Source organism: Eschrichtius robustus, chromosome X, assembly GCF_028021215.1.
Source record: "Eschrichtius robustus isolate mEscRob2 chromosome X, mEscRob2.pri, whole genome shotgun sequence".
In the NCBI taxonomy this organism is placed as follows: domain Eukaryota; kingdom Metazoa; phylum Chordata; class Mammalia; order Artiodactyla; family Eschrichtiidae; genus Eschrichtius; species Eschrichtius robustus.
Window position 1 is genome coordinate 132,665,623 of NC_090845.1, and position 24,492 is coordinate 132,690,114.

The window sequence follows — 24,492 nt, forward strand, 5'->3', positions numbered from 1 at the left end:
TCGTTTTGTACTATCTCCACCTCAGCCATGAAATCAGCTTGTTCTCTAAGACTTAGTCAAAGGGGAATCCTGGCTTCCTTAAGGGCAGCTATTTAGAAACTCTCGGTGCTACTTGTACTCATAGTTACTGATTTGTTACTGCTTATAGGTGCTTTTCGAACTGGGAAACAAATACACACACAACACACATACTGTATACATAGGCATAAAGATCTATATCTATATTTATTTCCATATCTACCCATCTATATGTACACATACCTTTGTGTAATGTGTCTGTATCAAATAATACATGCCATGACTTCATACCGATACCTCCAATCCTGAGCCAACACTACAAGGCTCATTCCAGTCTTCCCGTTTCCACTTTTGCAACACTCTTTTCCACTAGTCAGAGAGGCTTGGGCTCATTATTCTCCATATATTTACTTACTTGCTCAAGTCAGGAATGCACAGAGAGTAATTGTAGGGTTGCCATGTCATGTCATTGTGAAAAGCGAACCTCCTCAATTAAGTTCATATTGCTTACATTTTTTAAGGTGAAATTTACACACAATGAAAGGCACAGATCTTAAGTATATTTGACAAATGCATAAACCCATGGGACCCACAGTCCTATCAAGACATACAGTATTTTCAACACACTAGATAGCTGTTCTGTACCCCTTCCCTGTTATCCCCACACTTAGAGGCAACCCCTGTTCTGATGTTTTTAACCATAGATTAAATTTTCCTTTACTAGAACGTCATAAAAATGGAACCATATAATATATAGTCTGTTGAGTCTGCCCTTTTAAACTTGGCATAATGTCCCTGAGATGCATCATGTCACATGTATCAGTAGTTCATTCCCTTTTGTTGCTGAGGAATATTCTATTCTATGGATAGACTACAATTTGTTAGGCATTTTTCTTTCAATGAACATTTATGTCTAGTTTGTGGTTACCATGAATAAAGCTGCAATGAACATTCTTTTACAAGTATGTTTGTGGACACTTATTTTCATTTTTAAGTTATTAAACACATTTGTTCAATTATACAGTAAAATTGATTTGTTTTCTCTTGGTGTACAGTTCTGTGTTTTCTAACACATGCATCGATTTGTGTAGCCATGAACGTAGTCAAGATAAAGACCAGTTCTATCACACCTCCAAAAGTTCCTCGTGCTGTCCCTTTATAGTCAGTCCTATCTCATCTCACCCTTAACCCCTGTCAACCACTAATTTATTCTGCAGCCCTATAGTTTTGTCTTTTTGAGAATATCATATAGAGTCATACAGTATATAATCTTTCAAGATTGGCTTCTTTCCCTTAGCATAATTCCTTTGAGATTCATCTGAGTTGTTGCATCAGTAACTGTGTATTGTTGAGTGGCATTTTGTTGTATGGATGTCTCACAGTTTAGTCATTCACCTGTTGAGGGACATCAGAGTTGTTGATGGGTTTTGGCAATTATTAACAAAGCTGCTGTAAACATTCGTGGACGAGTTTTTGGTGTGGACGTACGTTTTTATTTCACTTTTTTAGGGTATTGAATTATGCTTTTAACTTGCATTCCAGGACTTCCCTGGTGGTCCAGTGGTTAAGACTCCACGCTTCCACTGCAGGGGGCACAGGTTTGATCCCTGGTTGGGGAATTGAGATATTGTATGCCACACGGCGTGGCCAAACAAACAAACAAAGAAACAAAAACACTAACTCGCATTCCACTAATGACTAAAGATGTTGAGTATCTTTTCATCATTTGAATGTTCAAATGTCTTGCCTATTTTCAAAATTATGTTGTTTGTTTTCTTGTTATTGAGTTTTGAGAATTCTTTGTATATTCTGGATACAAGTCTTTTGTCAGATATTTAATGTGCGAGTACTTTCTCTAGTCTGTAGCTTCCTTTTTCATTCTATTAACAGTGTTCTTTTGCACAACGAAAGTTTTTAATTTTGAAGGGGGATAATTTTACCATTTTTTTTTTCCTTTGATGGATTCTGCCATGTCATGGTGCCATGTCTAAGAATTAACTGCCAAAGCGAAGGTCACATAGATTTTCTCCTATTTTTTTCTAAAAGTTTTATAGTTTTATATTTGGGTCTATGATCCATTTTGCGTTCATATTTTTATAAAGTGTGAGTTTTAGGTTGAAGTTCATATTTTTTAGCATATGGATGTCCGATTGTTCCAAAGCCATTTGTTGAAATATGATCTGGTCCCTCTTCTGCTCAAAAGCTTTCAATGGTTTCCCCTCGCTCTTAGAAGAAAATCCACAGTCCTTTTGTATGATCTGTAAGGTATGCTGCTGTCATGCCTGTCTAGTCCTCAGATCTCATTTTGTGCCACACTCCCTCTTATCTATCCTGCTCCAGATGCACTGGCCTCTTGTCCTCTGTGAATTCTCCAAGCTCTTTTCCAGTGCAGTGCCTGTGCACATGCTTAGGTCCTCAACCTGAAACACTCTTCAACTCTGCTGTCACGTGGTTGGCATGATACTCTCCTAGGTCCATTTTGAGTTCTCTTCCCATGGCACCCTGCCCTTTTACTTTGTCATGCTTTTTGCAATTTGTAAATGTATAGTTATCTTTGGACTACTTGTTCATTGTCTGGATTCCCCATGAAACTATAAACTCCACAAGGCTGCATTCTCAGTGTCCAGCACTGTGCCTGCCCTCAAAACTTACTGCCTGGTGTGGAGATGGACAAGTAAACCAGAAACGATAATAAAGTCACCATTCCATGGAAATGCCGTCGAACCCCTTTCACTGTACCTCTGTTCCTGTTTTCTGCATGGACTAAAATGTCTCTTCCCTCTGTGCTTTGTATGCTCACACCCTCCTCACCATTCAGGAACCAGTTCATTCCTCCTCTCAGAAGCCCTTCCTGCCACCCAGGTTGGAAGAGCTCTCCCTTCTCTACTTTCTACTTTCCTACTGACACTCTCCACTTTGCCTTGCAATCACAGGGACTGGCTTAGCTCTTCTTCTAGAGAATCAAAAGCTCTAAGAGGGAAGTATCCAAATTGCGTTCAGCTTGTGTCTCCCTCAGTTCAGAGAATAGGTCATCTTCTCCAGTTAACTCACTTTCTGATTTCTAGGAGACAAGCGTGTGATAGGCCGTGTGTCCACCTGGCCACTAGAAGCTAAGGGGTCTAATTTGCAGGATGAAAAAGGAAAAGAAGGCCCAATTTAAAGTCATATCTCATATCTACACAACCAACACTTAGGCCACCAGTGCTTTAATAAGCGGCAAAGACACATAAAAAGTTTTTTTTCTTTAACGTGTGTTGGGACTTGACTGATTTCTGTTGCTTTATTTCCACAACCGGCTCAGTACTAGTCCTATAAAAGTAACAGAAGAAACACACAGAATGTCACCTTTGAGAAATGACTGAGAGAGTGGATTTTAAAGTAGGAAGATTGGGATGCCAAATAAAACAAGGCTGTTTGGCAAAACCTTACCATGAACATATGTCCCCAGGCCCGGCCCTCTGGAGCCACTGGCTGTATTAAAAAGAAGTTGGTCCTGCTCTGTTTTGAGATGTACAAATGTTATGTGTGTTTCCTTCCTTTGAAGTGCTGTGTCAAGGGAGTCATTTTGACTGAACAGTGATGGACTTCAATTATTTTTTTAATTAATTAATTTATTTTGGACTGTGTTGGGTCTTCGTTGCCGCGCGCGGGCTTTCTCTAGTTGCGGCGAGCGGGGGCTACCCTTCGGTGTGGTGCATGGGCTTCTAACTGCGGTGGCTTCTCTTGTTGTGGAGCACAGGCTCTAGGTGCGCGAGCCTCAGTAGTTGTGGCACGTGGGCTCAGTAGTTGTGGCTCATGGGCTCTAGAGCGCAGGCTCAGTAGTTGTGGCGCATGGGCTTAATTGCTCCACGGCATGTGGGATCTTCCCGGACCAGGGCTCGAACCCGTGTCCCCTGCACTGGCAGGCGGATTCTTAACCACTGCACCACCAGGGAAGCCCCGATGAACTTCAATTTCTAAAAAAGTTTTTAGAACATTTCACGGTGGAAGAAATATTTGATAGTAGATCAAAATTTTTGATCATCAAATATTTGATAATATGAAAATAATGACATCTGCAAGTAAATATGGTAGCAGATGAACTATAAAAACACATCTGAGCTGTCAGTTCTAGTCTTTCAAATACTTTGTTCTCTTGGAGTAGGAGATGCATCCGTATAGAACTCTCTGTCCTCTACTGGAAGGCTTGGCCTAATAGGCTTACTAGTTAGTGGGAACAGAGCAAACTCTCTTTATATCTTACCACACAGTGCTGGTCTTAGTATAGTCTCTAGTCTGATTTATGAATTTCTCCTGGAATGAATTTTCCACAAATATATGATGGAGAACTATGTAGCCTTGACATTCATTCTGCCTATGAATGTCTTTAGTGTTAGCAGCTGGCATCCAGGCTGGGTTCCAGGCATGTTCCAGTGACTCACCAACCAACACTATATGTCACCTTCTCTACATTTGAAAGAGGAGTAGACCACAGAACACTAATCAGATTCTAAAGGTGCCTTCTTATTTGCTTAATATTTCTACACTGTTCAGAAGAGGCCAATAACAGCAATATTCTTTTCAAGATGATAAAACCTTGCAAAAAAATATTTTGGTAATTGATGGCCTACCATTATTTTCCTAGCAATAGGGTTTTTGTTTGATTGGTGTTTGTCTGTTTTCTCTTGATTCTTTGACATCAGAGCACTTCTCATCATAGATTACTTGCCCTTTGAGGTACAGGGGACATGAGACTAGGATTCTTACCGTGTTGATGATTTGTATTACTTTCGAAGTGTTATGAATGTTTTGCATTTCTTGTTTTTCCATTCTGGTGAGGAAATACCACTGAATGCCATTAGATGTTTTTCTACTTTTGATGTGTTTGTGGAAAACTGGCGTAACCAAAAAGGCACATTAAAGAAGTTCGCACTGGCCCTTTAGAGAGTGATGTTTTCTATGAAATGGATGGAGTAAGCCTCTGGTGGAAACTTTCCCATTTGGACTCCATCCTTTGTAAAACATCGAAATATATGAGGGTTGGAGCATTTGAGTTTTGTTCCTTTTTAGTTGTGTATGAGTAGTGTTTTGAAGCAAGTCTATTAACATACAACTAAGACAGGGATTGAGTTTTCTTAGCTGTGTGATAAAAGTAATTACCTACCAGATAATTTTAAAAGCGACTCCATATTTTAAATAGTTTAAGCTCAACATTTTGTTTTAAATCTTCATAATCTAATATGTAAAATCATCTGGACTATTCTATATAAGTTCAGTTATATATCAGCTTAGATATATTAGCTTCAGATCAGATATATATCAGCCCACACAAACAGTACGATTTTTAAAGCCCCAAGAATCTATGTCCATGGCTTGAGCAGGAAGAATGGAAGGTGCTATTGGTAAAGTACATTTGGCTTGCAGACCTGATGTCATCCTCTAATGGGCACCAATCCTCTCTGCACTTTGGTCAGGGAGCAGTGAGGGATGTGGTGCTCATAGTAGGGAATCTGAGAGAAGAGCCGAGTATTTTCCCAAGCCATCTTATTTCATTTTCTGCCTGTCTCCCAACACACACACACACACACACACACACACACACACACACACACACACACACACACACACCAAACATTCTCCTGCTCTACCCTTTTTGACCCTGGAGTAATGGGTCAGAAAATGCATATTCTTTTTGCCAGAGCTTGAACCTAAAAACTGCCAGAGCCTTTAATATCAGATAGTCAACAGTATGAATTTCTCTATTGAAGAAGAGTCTGGTAGATTCATATAATGCACTCCTTCTACTCAGAATATCTGAATAAAATATCATATTTTGCCCTCCCTATCAAAAAAAAGAAAGAAAGAGAAACTTTTTGAGACTGAAAATGATCATTTAATCCAAAAATATTTCTGGAAGCAGCCACTCAGAAAGTGTTTGTATATTCAAATTCTAAAATGTTTTTTTTTTTAAAAAAGGGAGGGTGGATTTGTTGTCTCTTTGTTAGCAGGAAACTATAATCTTTAACAATTTCAGATCCTTCAAGATCTTTCCCAAGTGAGAATAGACGGGGCTTCTTTGATGGGACTCTGAGTTTTCCACTGGCTTCCATAGTCATTGGGGGGAAAGAAATCTTTTACCTACTTGTGTTTTTTGAAATTGTGATATGTTTATTCAGTGTCTTTCATTTGGGAGAAGTCATGACCAGCTCCAGGTGAATTCGTCAAAAACAAGTTCTTAAAAAGCTTTCTGCTAAATGGTCAATTTGTCCAGTGGCCAAATTGCCAAAAATTAATTTATCCAAAAATAATCCATAGAATGACCAATGTAAAAAATTTACCCAAATTTATTGATTCATCAAAAAGCATGTCTTAAGAAATACTCTTCCTGAATGTATTTCAAAGATTGAAAACATTTTTCTGAAAGGGACCAGATAGTAAATATTTTAGGCTTTGTAGACTACATAAAGTCTCTATAGCATATTCTTTGTTTGTTTTACAACCTTTTTAAAAAGTAAACATCATTCTTACCTCTTACAAAAACAGGCTGCTGCCAATTTTGGCTCACAGGCTGAGCCCTTATATATTCAAGTAATTTGTATTTTTTCATATGGATGTTATTCTTAATTATATGCAATGACTACATTCTTGAATATATTCAATGACTATATCCTTGTGTTGACCTAAAACAAATAGACTGCCAGATGTTTCTCCAGCAAAGATGCGTTTATTTGGGATCAGCACTGAATTGCAATTCAGGGTCTGCAACCATGACTAGCCACATGCAAGTCCCTGCATATCAAGGAAAGGGGAGCACATTTCTAGAGAGGAAAAGGAAGTTGGGAGGGCCATAGTAAACATAGTCCATGGCTTCTCATTGGCTGAGTCCTTGCCAGGAAATAAAAGGAGTCTTTCTTTTCCTGTTAGGCTCTGTTATTGTCACAGGGCATAACAGGTCTCCTTTCTGGTCTCCCAGTTCTATTTAACTGAGACTTCTGTTTGTTAATTTTTTACATTCTCTGAAAGCATTGCTGATCAAGAGTCGGTTTTTTTAGTTACAGCTACTTTTTGTCCCTCAACGTCAGGAAGGACCTTTCCTGGGTGTAGTGTCTCACGTCAGAGGGAAAGTGCACAGAGTGGACACATTAATTTATTAGTAATGTTAAACCTATTAACATTTGAGTGATAAAGGTGGGTAAGAGGGAGAACTCTCAGACACTTTTTATCTGAAGTCCATATGTTATCAAGATCATAGATATTGAAGATCATCCAAAGCCTTATGCCATCATCAAAGGTTTGGCAACAAACTTCCAACAGGCCTGGTCTGGATATCTTGGGAAAGCTGTGACATCAGATGTTGTATGCTTCAGTTCTGGTAAATCTTTACTTTCAGGTCACCAGATGATGTGCAGATTCAGTCAGGGTTTGATGTTTTCTTTAGGTGTGTCACGTGAATCCAAGAGTCTATTCCTTTCAGTCTGGTGGCACAAGGGTTGGTTAGCAGTACTTCATAGAGGCCTTTCCAGCAAGGTTGAAGAAAGTTCTTCTAGAGTTGTCTTTTCTAATAGATAAAATCTCCACATTGCAAAGTATAACGCTTAAGGTCTTCATTTCCCAAGGGTGCATGGTAAAAAGATTGCTTGAACAAAACATGGATATTTTTAATGGAAACAACTAGGCCTTTGCAGTTTTGGAATATATCTCCTTTTATCCATTGTGAGTTAGAAGAAGCAAGAGCCAAGTGCATTGGGTGTCCTGTGACTATCTCAAAGGGTGAGAGTTTATATTTCCAAAAGGGATGGATCTGAGATTTAGAAGGACCAGCAGCAGTGCTTGTGGCCAAGGTATTTGGAGGGCCTCTACATATTTTGCCAATTGAGTCTTAATAATGCTATTAGTGCATTGGACTAAACCAAAAGATTGAAGGTGGTAAGCACAGAGAAAGTGTTGTAAAACCAGCCAAACAGCACAGACTTGTCAAAGCACCTGGCCAGTAAAATGGGTTCCCCAATCACTATGAAGTTCAAGAGGAGTTTTCCAGGTAAGGATAATCTTTTCCAAAAGAACGTAAGCCACCGAGATAGGAGTAGCCTATCTTCAAGGGAAGGCTTTAGTCCAGTGTGAAAACATACAGACCATGCCTAAAACATGTTTATATCCATCAGATGGAGGAAGTTGTGTGAAATCCATTTGCCAGACCTCGAATGGTCCGTTAGGCAGTTTAAAATGTCCAGGAGCAGTACGAACAGACTTCCCTGGGTTGGACTTAGAACAAGTGGGATAAGTGAAGTGTAGGCACTTTTTGTGACCTTATTGATGTTTCTCCACCAATATTGGTTCCTGAAGACTTATCATTTTGTTATTAGACCAGTTATTTAATCCATGTACAGTGGTGAGCAGTGGGAATTTTAGAGTCTCCAGTAGGACTGGGTCAGTATTTGGTCCAAACCCAGAGCTTTCTCTTTTTATCAAACCAACGACTGTTGAATTTCCAATCTTGTCTTTCCTTTTCTGAGGCCAATTTTGGGGCTTCTCTAGCCAGTTTTTCTAAATTTTCATTTGGGAAAATATCCCTTTGAACCATGACAGAGGTTTGGCTGCTGTTGGTCCTTTGAACGGCAGCAGGCCTTGCAGAAATATCAGCAAGCTGATTTCTCCTAGCTTCCAGAGAGTCAAGTTCAGAATGCCCTGGAATCTTAATAATAGCTAAACTGACAGGTAAAAATATTGCAGTGACTGTGATGGCTCTAAGGCAAGGGGTGTATCCCTGTGACTCAGGGTCCAGTTGCTGTGGGTTAATGGTCATCCCATGTTTTGGGGTGAGTTCCCCAAGGGCATTCCCTTCCTTTTCATATAAAACAAGGAAAAAAGGGAATCTGATAATTGGGATGCCCAAGGGCAGGTGGCTTCATCAGACTCTAAGGCTTTGAAGGCTGTGCCATCCAGTTCATCCCATAAAATTGTGTCGGGGTTGTTAATTGTTTAGTAAAACATCCAGAGGTTTGACCATAAGAGAGAAATCTGGAATTCAATTTCGGCAACAACTGACTAGCCTGTGAAAACCTCACAGTTGGTGCTTAGTTTTGGGTTTGAGGAAACTTAGGACACCATGCAGTCTAGCTGGATCTAGGTGTAACCCTTGTTCTGAAATGAGATGTCCTAAATATCAAACTGGGCAAACTGTAATTTTTCTCTGGCGCCTTATGTACCTTTAAGGCTAAAAGCTTTAGCAAGTGGATGGTGTCCTCCTGTGAGGAGACTGGAGAAGGAGAATAAAGAAGCAAATCATCCACATAGTGCAACGAAGTAGAACCTCTAAGGAAATTCATATCATCCAGGTCAGCCTTCAGGATCTGTGAGAAATAAGGACTCTCAGTAAAACCCTGAGGTGTTACTGTCCAGGTGAATTGTTTCTCTTCCCCAGTGAAGGCAAAAAGGTATTGGCTAGCTTCATCAACTGGAACACTAAAGAATGCACTGCATAAATCAATTATAGTAAAGAATTTACTTCTGGTAGGAATGTATGTTAGTAATGTATGAGGGTTAGGAACGACAGGGTGTCAAGGGATAACAGTGTAGTTTATTGCTGGGAGGTCCTGGACAAACCTCCACCCTCAGCCCTTAGGTTTTCTCACTGGTAGAATGGGAGTGTTACAGGGGCTAGAACAAGGGATAATGAGGCCTTGAGCCTTGTAAGCTTCTATTATGGGCTCTATGCCTTCGTGGGGTTCTTTACTTATAGGATATTGGTTAATTCTGAGAAGAGGTTTTGAGGGGTCTATTTTAATTTTGATGGGAGGTGTGCTGTGAATTTTGCCAACATCAGTTGGAGATTTTGCCCATAAAGAAAGTGGTAGCTGATTCAACAGGGATAAATGATCAGTGTTTCCAGAATCTATTTTATTATCATCAGAGATGAAAAATAAAAGATGCCAAAGGGTCATTTAATTCATCTGGTGAGTTACTTTGATGACCGCTATCAATTTCTAGAATTATTTCCCCCTTTTGCGAGACAGAAATTCTAGCATGATACTTCTCTAAGAAGTCTCAGCCTAGTAAATGGATAGGAGCAGAGGAACTAAGGAGAAAAGAGTATGTATCTCTCAAAGGGCCTAAACAAAAGGGAAGAAATTCAGAGACAGGAACCTCTTGAGGTTCATTAGAGATGCCCGCTATTTGAATTGTTTTAGTACTCTGAAGCAGAGGCTGTTTTACAGCAGTGGAGTTGAACACTGAGAGTGTAACTCTGGTGTCAATTAGGACTGGAAGAGATTCACTCCACATCTGAAGAAATATTTCTCAAAGATGATTAAAAGGCCTCCCTCTTAATGGGATTAGGAAGAGCTCCTGTAGTTCCTCAGAGCCCATCACTGGGGGTTAGGAGAGCATTGAAAAGGCTGGTTAGAGGGCTAAAGGCGCCTAAAATGCTTAAATTTGTAACAATCTGTTTTCCAATGTCCTGGCCCTTTGCAATAATAGCAGAAACTAGGAGGGTTTTGGTTTCATTTAGGAGCCTTCATTTACTTGAGTTGAAGATTAAGAATTTTGGTGGCCTTCCTTTTAGGTGACTTATCTAGAGTGTGAGAGAGCTGGTTTGCCAGATTAATTAAATCTGGAGTGGACATAGTTTCGCATTCCATCCTGGTCCTTTTTACTAGAAGGAAAATGTCCCAGTTCAGTCCATTGATAAACATAGAATTAAAAGCTACCCAGGTGGAATCGACATCTGAAGGAAGACCAGAATTTGTTTTTAATAATCTGAAGTCAATTATAATATTCATGAACAGGTTCATCATATTTTTGTGTTCAAGCCTGAATTTTGTTCCAATAAACAGGCTTTAGCAAAGCCCTAGGAATTGCTCACAAAGTTGCCTAGTGATTGCCTGAGCCTGATCATATAATAAGTCAGTGGGCTGGTCTCCCCGTTGTAATTCTAGAGATCTTTCAGGATTTTCCCCATTAGTGGTTTTCATCTAGTGCTGGGCCTGGCCTTCACAGACAAGCATATGAACTAGCTCATGTAAGCAAAGAAACCAGGTTGATAAGTTTGAATGACTATATTAAATTCTTCAGAAAATCTGTGAGGATCTTTGGTTACTTTGGGAAAGTCTTTGACTATGGCTCGCAGTTCAGCTTTAGTCCAAGGAATATGAGAAATAAATGGTTTAAGCCTTTGTATCCTCAGAAGGCTTAACTTTAAAGGGACAGGTCCTGACAAGTTCAGAGGAGAAGAGAGTGGAGAGAGTTTCAGAGAAAAGGGAAAGTTTGGTGGGAGAATTGGTATGGGAGATTTGAAGGTATAGAGGAGGCATAGGTGGCGTAGAAGGGAAGGAGGAAGATGGCGCTGGAAGTGAGGCTATGAGGCAGTGAGGGAGAGAGGCAAGATGGTGCCAAGGCAGAACCTAAGACAAAGAAGCCAAGGAAGAAGAGTCCGAGGCTTAGGGAGCCATTTTATCTGTCCATAATCCTTTGTTTGCCTCAGTTAATCTTAAAATCTTATTTTGCAGAGAGGCAATTTTAGACTCCTGATAATATTGGGAAGCCTCAAAATACCAATCGAAATCAGCATTCCACTCAGTCCTGGAAAAGTTTTGAGCTACTATAGTCCAACTCAGTTTTAAGGAAATTAAGTTTGGGGATTTCAAAAGTTCCCCATCATGGCCATGGATTTTCTAAATTGCCTTTGGTCAGGTCAGTCCATTTAGTTAGAAATGTGCATGAGGAAGGACCAAAGGTTTTTCAGCATAAAATGGGGCAGAGTTCCTGTCGGTGGGGGGGTGCCCACAAAATACTTAGATAACTAGGACCCATTTCCCAGAGGTTTTTCCTCTAAAGAACAGTTTTCAAACAGCTTAAACAGCTTACAGCACAAATGGCTCAATGGCTCAGCTTGCAAGCGAATCCCAGCCAATCTTGAGGAAATAGCTTGGTTTTGGAGGAGCCACGCTGAAGGTTTTTTTTAAAAGCCAGTCTCCAGAAGACAGCCCTTTCAAAGGAATAGGCTGAAGGCTGAACCGGCACAGTTTTATTTGAAGCAGCCCCTTCCCGATGGAATTGGGCCAAAAGCATTTTCAGCCAGCTTTGGTTGAAGCAATCTGATCTCAAGGTCAGACCTAATTGCCAAACGAATACTCGCATACAGAACAAGGCCTTTACCAGAAAAATGAAACCTTAATATAGATACCGAATAAAGCCTGGAGAGCTTCAAGCGCAAAGAGGCTGTGAACCCAGATCCAGGAGAAAGACATACCTTCAAACTCCAGGGTTGGTGAGAAGAACAGTGAACAACAATGGGCTCAAAGTAGGTACCACACCGGCTTGCTCACCAGTCCTGGAGCCGTTGTGAGTATTCTCTGGTCCCTGCAAGGGCAAGCAAAGTGTTGACCTGAGACAACTAGACAGCCAGATGTTTCTCCAGCAAAGATGCATTTGTTTGGGATCAACAGAGAATTGCAATTTGGGGTCTGCAACCATGGCTAGCCACTTAGAAACCCCTGCACGGCAAGGGAAGGAGAACCCTTTTATAGAGGGGAAAAGGGAGTTGGGGGGGCTACAGTAAGCAAAGAGTCCCTGGCTTTTCTTTGGTTGAGTCCTTGCCAGGAAATAAAAGGAGTCTTTCTTCTTCCTGTTGTGCTCTGTTGTTGTCACAGGGCGTGAGTGCGCCCCCTTCTGGTCTCCCAACTCTACTTAAATGACCTTTCTGTTTATTAATCTTTTACAGACCTTATACATTATTCACCTTATGGAGCTTTAGTTTCCTCATCTGTAAAGTGGGAATTAAAACAAAACACATACCACTGGCTTACTTTAGGATCCAAAAAGATAATATGTGTAAGATACCTACCACAGGATAGGAGCTCAGTAAATGATGATATCTCCCCTGCCAGTCGGAGGTGAGATTGGTGGTGGGTAAGGAGTAGGGTTAGTTAACAGTTACCTTACGATAACTGAAGGTGATGGATGAGCACTCACTTCAAGTTATTGATTTTCTGAACTGATCAAAATCATCTCCTTTGCCTATCTGCCTTTGGATAAGGTTCCTGAAATAAACTAGTTCAGTCTTCGGATCATGTAAATCTATTAAGATGACATTTTCTAATGATTTCTGTACTGAAAGAAGCTATATTGAAAGAGAAGAAATATTTAAAAAGCAGAGTAGTTATTTTTCATTAGGGGGGATCAGTTTGTACATTCAGTCAGGGGGTATTGACAAGAGTGAATTGTATGCAGAGCCCTGTAGCCATAAAACACCCCTCTTCCTCCCTCCATCCCTGCCCAAAGGAGAGTACTGGTCTAGGTGGTGGATAGCAATATCAACTCTTGATCCCAGTCTGCTTACATGAGCACTGGAGAGTCTGCTTCTTGGCTCTGAAGGAATAAATGATAGCACATGCAGAATTCATCTCTGAGGAACACATTTTCTCAAGAAGAGAATTAAAATCATAAAAGAACCATTTTGAAGCAAATTACAGTATTATACGTCCTAAATCATATATTTAAGTGGAGAAGAAGCTTAGAGGGATGGAGCGATCAAAGGGAGAATGGCTAATGAGGGCGTTTGAGAGGCTCATGTTGGACGGTACAGATTACCAAGCACTTTTTCCCAAACACTATTTTATCTTTACAAGACACCTAAAAGGTGTGTATTATGAGTCTCACTTTTAAACTGGGGCTCAGGGAAGTTAAGAGACTTGCTCTAGGTCTCACAGCTAGGAAGTGTCAGAGCTGAAGTTTGAGCCCAAGTGTGTGTGACCCCCAAATTCTCTCCATCTTCCATGGCAACTCTGACATAGTAGGCACAATGGTGGGGGCTGGGAAAAACAGGAGGCCATTTCAGGCATGATCCCTAAGGAACCACTTAAGTGCATAGTGACTCCTGGGGACAGGTAGGCTCTGGAGATGCTAGTACTAATGCAGTTGCCAGGGATGGCTGAGATGCAGTTGGGCCTGAAGGAGAAAAGGATACATACAACTTGACTCAAGATTTCACATTTCAGACATGGGGTGGTAATGGGTTTCCTCTGTGAGCCTACGGAGTAGCTTTCGTTAGAATAATCTTAAAAATTAGCTCCTTAAACTTTGGTCACAGCCTTCCTTCCATCGCTTCAGATTAGATCATCTCGGCTGTAAATTAAACAAGCAGAGACATTTAGGATTATATTTTTACTGTCATCAGTTTCCTGACTCTGTGCCACAACTGTTCAAAACACACCTTAGTTTGTGCCTCATTGACGTATGAAAGGACAGTATTCATTGGGGCGTCTTTTTCATATTTACAGTTTCATTTATATAGCAAGTAGAAGTAGATGCTTTTCTGAGCCAAGAACAACCTTCCATTAAAGTAATTCAGCAGCGTTGACTACTTTACCAATGAATATCAAACCTTGGGGAAAGATTCAAAAAGTAAAAAACATTAAGGGCCCAATTTAAGAGTAACATTTTGAGATTTTACATAATGAGACAGAGGTACTTTTCTTCGTAAAATTAGAAACTGTTCTTTTCACGTAAATATAGCTAGGAGAGTGTTCTTTGATCGTTTTCTTTCTTTTTGAACATTAACTGATGCAATTTGGAAAAGGAAAGTTCTGTTTGTATCTGTTCCTAACCAAAGACCAGCAATGGATGTGACTGCAAACCCTCTATTTTATACATGCATAGACTGGTTAGGTATGAAAGACTCCTCAATACTTTTCATTAACAATGTATGTGTTTATTGGTTATTTGTACATTCTGATTTTAAGTCAAATATTTGCCATCTATATTGACATATAGAGGAGTATGAAATGTAAATTCATGGAAGAATTTGGAAAACTTTGCTTTTCTTTATTTTATATTTTCAGTATTCAAGCCAGTGGATTTAAAGCAAAACCTAACTGCCTCATAATGTTTTCTTGTCAAAGTTAGTGTCTTGTCCAGTAACACCCACTGCATCCTTTGATATAACACTGTTCAATAGAACATTTTGTGATGACAGAAATGCTCTTTAATCTGTTCTGTTTAATACAGTAGCCACTGGCCACGTGTAGCTATGGAGCACTTAAAATATGTCTGCTGTGACTGAAAAACTAAATTTTAAATTTTATTTAATTTTGATTTTAATTTAGCCACATGTAGTTAGTGGGTACCATATTAGACATTCATTCACATGCTGTTTATCTCAGGCATAAAGGTATTTAGTATTTAGAAGTCAATATGGAGTCATTTAATTGCTCTTAAGGAACAGATGGAAGCCTTAGCTGGTCTTTGAAAATAATTGTGTCAAGCTGAGCAGGCCTGGGATGAGGGATGTGCAAATAGTTTAATGAACTAACTGGTCAGTTTGTTTATTCCTTTATGCACTCAGCACATATTCATGAAAACACCTAGTAAGTGCTCTTCACTGTGGTATGTGCTGGGGATACAAGAGGTTCAAAGGAAGCGCACCGCCTTCAAGAAATACACCAGGTAGAAAAGGCAGACAGAAAGTAATAACAAACTTTCATACAAATCGGAAGAGAGTTGAGAAAGAGGGAAAAGTCAAAGATAACTACCATACGACCCAGCAATCCCACTACTGGGCATATACCCTGACAAAACCATAATTCAAAAAGACACATGCACCCCAATGTTCATTGCAGCACTATTTACAATAGCCAGGACATGGAAGCAACCTAAGTGTCCATTGACAGATGAATGGATAAAGAAGATGTGACACATATATACAATGGAATATTACTCAGCCATAAAAAGAAAGAAAATTGAGTTATTTGTAGTGAGGTGGATGGACCTAGAGTCTGTCATACAGAGTGAAGTAAGTCAGAAAGAGAAAAACAAATATCGTATATTAACACATATATGTGGAATGTAGAAAAACAGTACAGACAAGGCAGAAATAGACACACAGATGTAGAGAACAAACGTATGGACACCAAGGGGGGAAAGTGGCTGGGGGGGTGGTGGTGGGATGAATTGGGAGATTGGGATTGACATATATACAGTAATATGTATAAAATAGATAACTAATAAGAACCTGCTGTATAAAAAATAAAGAAATAAAATTCAAAACTTCAACAACAAAAAAAACACTTCATTCTAATGAGGGTCCAGATGATTTACTTTATTATAGATATGGTGCAGAACAACTTTCTCTGTAGGAAAAGCGACACGTCAAAGATTGATGATGTTATGTATTAAGAAAAATAAAACAGATTTTTTTTTCTTATTTGAACTGTTAAAAACCAAAATTTAACTGAGTAAATTTGAAAATCGAATTGGCTTTATTAGGCGATTCATGAATTGGTCAGCGTCCCATCTAGCAACGGGAAGAGTGCTCCAAGGGGTTGTACAGAATGGAAGGTTTTTATAGGAAGAGGGGTGGGGCCAGGGAGTTATTAGCAAAAGAAAAGAAAGGATTATTTTTAGGCCAGGACATCTTTTGGGGGAGAAAAGTAATGGCAAAGGTTTAATCCTGCAGGTTGCCTCTTCTTCCCTTGGGGGATAGAGAGGACCCATGTGACAGATTACTTAATTGGTGCTGACCAGGAAATTCCAGACTGTAATTAAGATTACATTTGTGGTGAAGGTTGAAACTGCAGTTAAGTTAGGTATTAAATCTGGGTTTGGTATCATGGACTTTAGCACAAGTGATGCCATATTGGGCCTATGGTTTTTCTCTTTAACAGAACCTCATTTTTATTGTATTATAGAGAACTTAGATTTAAATGGCAAGTGAGATGTGTTTACCATCTCTCTTTTCACTTATTTATAGACGCGTTCAAGGCCAAAGAAGACGTTCTAGAATGGAACTCCTGCATGCTGAACCTGATGCTCCTGCCTCAGAAGTACGTACACTGAGTACATAGAGGAAAAGCTTGGACCCTTATTCCCATAATGTTGATTCTTTAGTTAATGTGTGTTGCCAAGGTGGGGGAAGAAAACAAATTTCCCTCTACGCTTCTGGGTTCTTGGCTGAGATGCCCCTGTAATAAAAAGACAGGATTAACGGGAGAAAAACAAACAGATGTTTAATAACATGTACATCTCCTTGTATACGTGGGAGAGATCCCGGAATACTGAATAACTCTTCCAAATGGCTCAAGCTACCAGCTTAAATGCCATTTTCAGCTAAAGATAAAAGAAGATGTTGGGGGCAGGGAGTCAGTTGTGGGGAAGCTTGTTAGGCAGATTTGAGTCCTGGATTTCTGCATTGATAAGAGTTCCTAGAAATTTCGACTCATCCTTTTCTTCCCTGTGCAAAGAGGGAGACACACTTACAAATGGAAGTATCTCTTACAGTAGAGTAACTTCTGTTGGTTTTCAGAGCTTCTCCTCTGTCTGCTGTTTCTTAAACATAACCAGCTCAAAGTAATCCTTATGCCAAGGAGGCATATTTTGGGGTGGCAAATTCAGCTTCCCTTGTCCTACATAGGTTTTAATTTCAAGAAATACCCCATATGGGCATAGCACCTGAGCGGTGTTGCACAGTTGCCTTATGGTGGCCATTTCTTATTGGGAGCCAGTAATGGCCATGCTTAGAATGATCCCTGTAGTAGCTTTAGAAAGAATTAAGCTGTGCTCTACGCCAGACATTGTTCAAGGTCTTTTTGACTTGTGAGTGCATTTCGAAATGAGAGGTTAGTGACCTGCCTGCTACTGTAGGCTATGTGAGTAGACTCATGAGATGGCAGAGTCATCTGCCCATTATGGGCAGAACCCAATTCCTAATTAATCTGGATTGTCCTCCATCCTTTCCTTTTCTTTTTTATAAACTTATTTGTTTTATTTATTTATTTTTGGCTGCGTTGGGTCTTCGTTGCTGTGCCCAGGCTTTCTCTAGTTGCGGCGAGCGAGGGCTACTCTTTGTTGTTGTGCTCGGGCTTCTCATCGCAGTGGCTTCTCCTGTTGCGGAGCACGGGCTCTAGGCACACAGGCTTCAGTAGTTGTGGCACGTGGGCTCAGTAGTTGTGGCTCGTGGGCTCTAGAGCGCAGGCTCAGTAGTTGTGGCGCATGGGCCTAGTTGCTCCACGGCATGTGGGATCCTCCCAGACCAGGGCTCGAACCCGTGTCCCCTGCATTGGCAGGCGGATTCTTAACCACTGCGCCACCAGAGAAGTCCTGCCTCCATCTTTTTCTTAAGCCATTAAATGTATCATCCAATTATCCATTCACCAGACGTTCCTCTAGAGAATCCTATAGGGACACACATTAATAGAAATATGAAACCTAGTTCTGCCCTCAATGATCTAAATTCTAGTCTGGGAGATAAGATCAAACTGCAAGAAAAATAGATATAGAAGAACAGAAAAAGCATCCTAGGAAACCTTCCCAATGGATAGTCTTTCACCTTACCTGTCACTCCATGGGTGCATGTAACATGGCTGCTAGGCTGGTTCGCTGCGGTGGTGACAGTACTACAGAGAGAAAAGATGACCTAGACATCAGAAGATAAGGGTTCAATTCCTGATTCAGCCATTTGCCAATTATGTGACTGGGGGAATGTTATTTTACCATGGAGAGCCTCAGTTTCATTATCTGTAAAATGGGAGTGGTAATAATCTCTGCCAGGCTACCTCATAAGGATATATGATAATGCTCAAAGGAACCTCATTTATTAACATATTGTCTGTATTCATGCAATAGAATGAAACTTCTGTGAGAGCAAGGGTACTCTTGTTCATCAGCATATCACCAAATACCTTGAACAGGGCTGGCCACACATAGTAGGTGCTCATAATAAACATTAGATGCACAAATGAATATTGTATGTTAAAGCACTATTATTTTTATAGCACTCTTTAAATATCTGGTAAAGGGATTTCAAGAGCAGTATCAACAGGTTGGATGTGTAGACTCTCACTTTGGTTTTCAGGCTTCCATGTGATTTTGCTTGAAAGGATTTTCATGTTCTGTGGACTATGCAGGTATTTAAGTTCTTCTGTAACATGGAGATGCTGTGAACACATATTTTCAATATGAGGTGCTGATTTTTCTATTGTATTTTCCAACTCTTGCTCATTCAACAAGCTACTTCTGTGTAGATAAAACTTTCTCCCTTCTGAAGACGTACCTCTGCTTAACCTAGCATTCTGTTCAAGACAGTAGGAAACAGTGAGGAAATTAGGTAGAAGAAGGTTAATTTAAATAGAGCAGTGCTCTGTTTACACACAAACTAATTTTCAGCTATCCTAGGATAAAAGGCCAAGGCATCCATATAGCTCTGGCCATCAGTCTGACATCTACACGGCTGACAGCCGGACTTCCTCAGTCAGTCAACAAATATTTACCCAGGATCTGTAGTGTGCTATGTGTGAAGAATCCATTCCTTCAACTTAATGTTCTGAGGAAAGTTGGATTAAAAAAATTCTCACTTTATAAAACCTAAGTAATTTTAACATTGAAAGATAAGTTTTTTAAAAGAAATTCATAATCTTATCACAAGGGCACATTTGCTATTTAATTTTGCTAATTTCCATTCAGTATCAGTCTACCATCGCATCTGTTTTTTACTTAGTTATAATGATAGCTTGCCTGCTACTCCATTCCCTTTGGCTTTCACTTATCACTAAATTCTACCTTTGTACAGTCCCAAATTTAATCATTTCGGTAACTGTACAATATACTATGGAATTGGGGGACTTCTGTTTCCAATCAAGATGGAGTGACAGGGACCAGATTGACTTTCCTGCCCAAAACAGCCAAAAATAAAAGGCAAAAATATATGAAATAACAGTTTTCAAGATAATGGACATCAGGCAACAAAGGACAGGGACTCTGAAGAGATGGGAAACGAATCAAATGAGCCCTGCAATTGCCCTAGCTTATACCTAGCGAGTTTCCAGGCCATGTAGCCAAGAGGGAGAACACACAGGGATCCAGTGGAATTCCTGAGCTGAGGAGATTGACATGAGACTAGGTAGTCTAAAGTTGCTAGCAGAGTACCAGAGGGGAGAGGGCTGCATGGGTAGAGGATGCCAGGGATCTGTGAGGAGAAAGAACCACCCAAGAGGATTAGAGGGAACAGTGCCAGCATTCACACAGGGCTGGTGGTACTTCCTGTCTCTACCAGCCACACTGGAAATCCTCATAATACTCAGGACATGAGGTATAAAAGTACACAGAAAGGTCTTGCCTTAGTTATAGGGAAAAATTAGCCCTAGGCTAACTATTGCTCTGGTTCTGACTATCAAATCATTAAGGCAACACCAAAGGGATCAAATCAAGCAATTTAACTACATTCCAGAACAAAGATGAAGAATGTTTGTAGGAACGCAAAATTATCCAATACCCCCAGAAGGTAAAATTAACAATATTTGGCATTCAGTCAGAGATTACCAGGCATTCAAAAAAAGCAATAATAATATGTAACTCTTATTGAAGAGAAAGCCCAATCAATAGGAACTCACCCAGATCAAACACAGGGTTTAGAATTAGCGGACAGGAATATTAACATATGTGTTACGTATGTTCAAAATTTTAAGTAGAGACGTGGAAGATGGGGAAAAAAAATCTCAAGTTGAAATTTGAGCAATGAAAACAACACCAGATGGGACTGATGGCAGATTAAACATTGCAGATTTAGTAGATTGGGGGATTTAAAGACAAAGCAATAGAAATTCTCCAAAATTAAACACAAAGAGAAAAAAGTTTTAAAAGAACAAGAAAAAAGAAAAGAGCATCAATTAGCTGTTAGAAACTCTTCAAGTGGCCAAATATATGTGTAAATGGAGTCTCCAAAGTGTAGAGGGAAGTACAGAAATATTTGAAATAATAATGGCCAGAGAATTGTCCATATTTGATAAAAGCTATAAACCCAGAGATTCAAGGATCTCAACTAAACCTAAGCAAAAGAAACACGAAGAAAACCACACAAAGCATACACTGACCCCTGCCAGGGATCATCATATTTTGATCTGTCAGCTGTTACTATGGACAATGCTGTATTCAAAAAAGGCATGTTCTGTTGAGAACAGCTGTTAACTGGCAAGGAGTTGAGAACAAGGCAATGTATTGAGAACAAAGTTCTTTCCACAGAACCACCACCTCACCATTTGAACAGCAGTGGCTTTAAGTAGTAGCATCAATGCCAATCCAAAGCAAATTCTTCCTAATTGACTCTGTCCCAAATACTTTATTTTAAATGATGAGTTTAGGTGACTCGTGTTGCCAGCTTCTGACATTCTGTCATCCATCCCTAGAGATCTGTTGTTCCTGGACTGTGTTGCACTACGCAGGCATTTTGGCAAAATTGGAGCTTGTACGTTATCAGGTTGCTTTTTCACTCAAATCCATTGTACCTGGAGCTGGTAGACTGTTCTTTAGAAGGAGCTGGCTTTGAGCATGTACCAGGGGCTGGGTGGGGCAGGAGAGCCATAGTATATATCAGACTCAGAAGCCCTCTGCCCAAGCTGATTATGCGTTAATGAGGAGGACAGGACAAACCTGAGTTAGGGAGCAATCATGAAAGCATCTTCCATTGATTTTACACCTACTGTGTGCTAAGCACTTAATCATGTGTTCATCCAACAGTTACTTATTGTATCCAGAAAGTGGTCTAAGAAGGTCAGCCCTAACTCAATCTAGGGGTGTGGGGAGTGGGGGGTGACATGGTACTTAGGATTAAGTTTTATTGAGGACTTACGTGTCAAGCATTGGGCTAGGTGCTTGACCCCCACAATAACTCTATGAGGCATTATTATTCCAGTTTTACAGATGGTGAATCTTGGATTCTTGCTATTGAAAAACTTGCCCAAAGTTACATAATAAGTGGCAGAGCCCAGATTAAAACCAAGGCCTGTCTGGTCCCAATACCTATGCTCTTCCTACACAGTGAAGCATCTGCCTTCAAATCAAAGCTCTTTGTTTTCTCATATTGTCCTATTCTTTGTTTTATGACTTCCTTTTCTTTATATTTTTGAACATTTTAAACATACCTATTTTTAAAGGCCATTTTAGATTCATTTATTAATTCATTGACCAAATATTTATTCAACACCTACTTTGTAACATACACTGTTTTAGGTGAGGGGAGTAGATACATCAGTTAACAAAATTGAAAAATTCCTGTTCTAGAGGAGCTTACATTCCAACAGGAGGAGATAGACTTAGATAAATAAGATAAGTATAGTAAATAAACAAATCATATATTAGAAGGTGAGAAGAGCTATTGAAGAAAGTAGAGCAGGAAGCGAAGGATTGGAAATGCAACAGATGGGAGAGTGCAGTGTTAAGTATGAGCAAAGATTGAAGGAGGTGAGAAAGCTAGCCATGAAGATATCTGGGGGAAAATTCAAGAAGAGGGAAAACCGGTGCAAGGCCTTGAGGTGGAAGTGTGCCTGGTATTTAGAGGAATAGCTGGAGCAGAGTGAGCAAAAGTGAGAGTAGGTACGGATGAAGTCAGAGATGTCATGGCAGTCGGGTCAAGTAGGGCCTTGGAAGCCATTGTATGGATTTTGGATTTTACTCTAAATGAAATGGGGAGCCATTGGAGAGTTATGAGCAGAAGAATGATGTGATATGTTTGGTTTATTAAAAAGAGTCACTATGTTGAGAATAGACTGTGGGGAGCAGAGGCAAGAGTGGAAGCTGGGAGCCTAGTTAGGGGGTTATCTCAGCAATCCAAGTGAGAGATGATGACGATGGCTTGCACCAGGGTAGTAACAGTGGAAATTGTGAGAAGTGGTCTCTTTGTAGATACATTTTGAAGATAGAGCCCTTGGATTTGCTGACATCGGATGAAATGTGTGAGAAAGAGAGAGAAGTTAGGGATGACTTTAAGGTACTTGACCTGAGCAACTGGAAGGATGGTATTGCATTAACTTTGAAAACTGTGGGAAGAATTTGCAGGCTTAGGAGTGTTTGTTGGAAGGTGTAATACAGGGAGGGTCTCAGTTTTGAAAATGTTTGAGAAGCCTACTACATAGTTAATTGGAAATGCAGAGCGGGCCTGGAGATAAGGATATGGGAATCATCAACATGGATGGTCTTAAAGCTAAAAGCTTGGATGAAGTGACCAAGGGAGGAAGTAAAGATAGAGTTAAGGACGAAGGACTAAGCTTGGAGCACCCCCAACGTTAAGAGATCAGAGAGAAGAGAAGGAGAGACCAGTGAGGTAAGAGGAAAGCCAAGTGAAGAAAGTAGTTCCAGGAGGAGGGAATGATGACAGTGCCAAACACTGCTGATAGATTAGGTAGATTGATGACTCAGAAGTGACCATTAGATTTAGGACCTGGAAGCCATTGCTGACTTTGAGAAAAGTTTTGGTGGAGTGTAGATGGGGGCAGGGAAATAACATCTGATTGAGTAGGTTTAAGAGAGGATAGTGGAACTGGAGATGTTGAGGACTTCCCTTTGAGAAGTTTTGCTGTCAAGGGAATCACATAAACAGGGCAGTAGGTGGAGAAGAGGTGGGATCCAGAGAGAATTTCTAAAATTTATTTTTATCTTGTTTTGGCTTAGTTTTATTTTATTTATTTATTTTTTGGCCACACTGTGTGGCCTGTGGGATCCTAGTTCCCTGACCAGGAATCGATCCCGGTCCCTCGGCAGTGAAAGCACCAAGTCCTAACCACTGCACCACCAGGGAATTCTCCAGAGAGAATTTTTTTTACCCTATTTTTAAAGAAAATTTATTTTATTGCCATAAGAGTCATAACATGAGATCTACCCTCTTAACAAATTTTTAAGTATACATTATTGTTGACTACAGGTACAATGTTGTCCAGTAGACCTCTACTCTCTAGAGCTTATTCATCGTGCTTTTGATCATTCCTATGACTTTTAATTTATTTCTGTCTTTTTTTTTTTTAAAAGGAGTGCATTTGTAAAATTCTATTCTATTTTACCTAGGGTTTTTCCCATGGCTATTCAATCTGTCATCTTGACTGGAAGCCCTATGGCACTTTTTTTTTTCCAAAAAGTAAAATGCAAGCATCTCTTAAAAATTAGGCAGAGCACTTTTGACATTAAGCTAATCAAGGGGAAAATGTGAAAATCGGAGGACATACTTCTGGAGTGCCGCCCCCGCAATGTACACTCCTTTCTAGGTCACAAGAGCATCAGGTATTGGAGGCTGCACTGGAAGCCTGCTCTGTGTCTAGCCTCAAAGGCCATGCTTCTCTTTAAAATCCTTTAGTGAATTGTTCATGGAAACTGTTACGGAGTAAAAGTGAATCCAAAACTCCTCTTGAACTTGTAAAAGCTTATTGATTGCCTCCCTGCCCCCATGTATGCATGTTCATTTCATCTTTCTTTTTAGCTTCTAGCTGCCTCTCTTGAAAGACTGTCTTCAGGCCTTCGTCCTAATTGTATTTTAAACTGGAATCTTTTAGCTTTCAAAATAGTTTCTTTGCTTTGTTTTTTCCCAAGCCATTTACTATTACTGCACATGATTCCATCAGTTGAGATCATTTAAACTCACTGCATTTATATTGATGGGCTAAAAATTATGAATGCACAAAAATGGACATCTTAACACCCAAGTATATACATTTCTATTGAAAAGCATCCAGGAAGCAAGGAGCT

At 40.0% G+C, this 24,492-nt stretch overlaps 1 protein-coding gene across 1 annotated transcript in view; it reads left to right on the top strand.

Annotated features, from left to right (window-relative positions):
- Nucleotides 1-24,492, top strand: part of PASD1 (PAS domain containing repressor 1) — a 49,813-nt gene that overhangs the window by 12,104 nt on the left and 13,217 nt on the right. Inside the window, exon 4 of the mRNA XM_068532714.1 lies at nucleotides 16,742-16,814. Within this exon, the coding sequence (XP_068388815.1) occupies nucleotides 16,742-16,814 (73 nt within the window). The remainder of the gene's footprint in view (nucleotides 1-16,741; nucleotides 16,815-24,492) is intronic.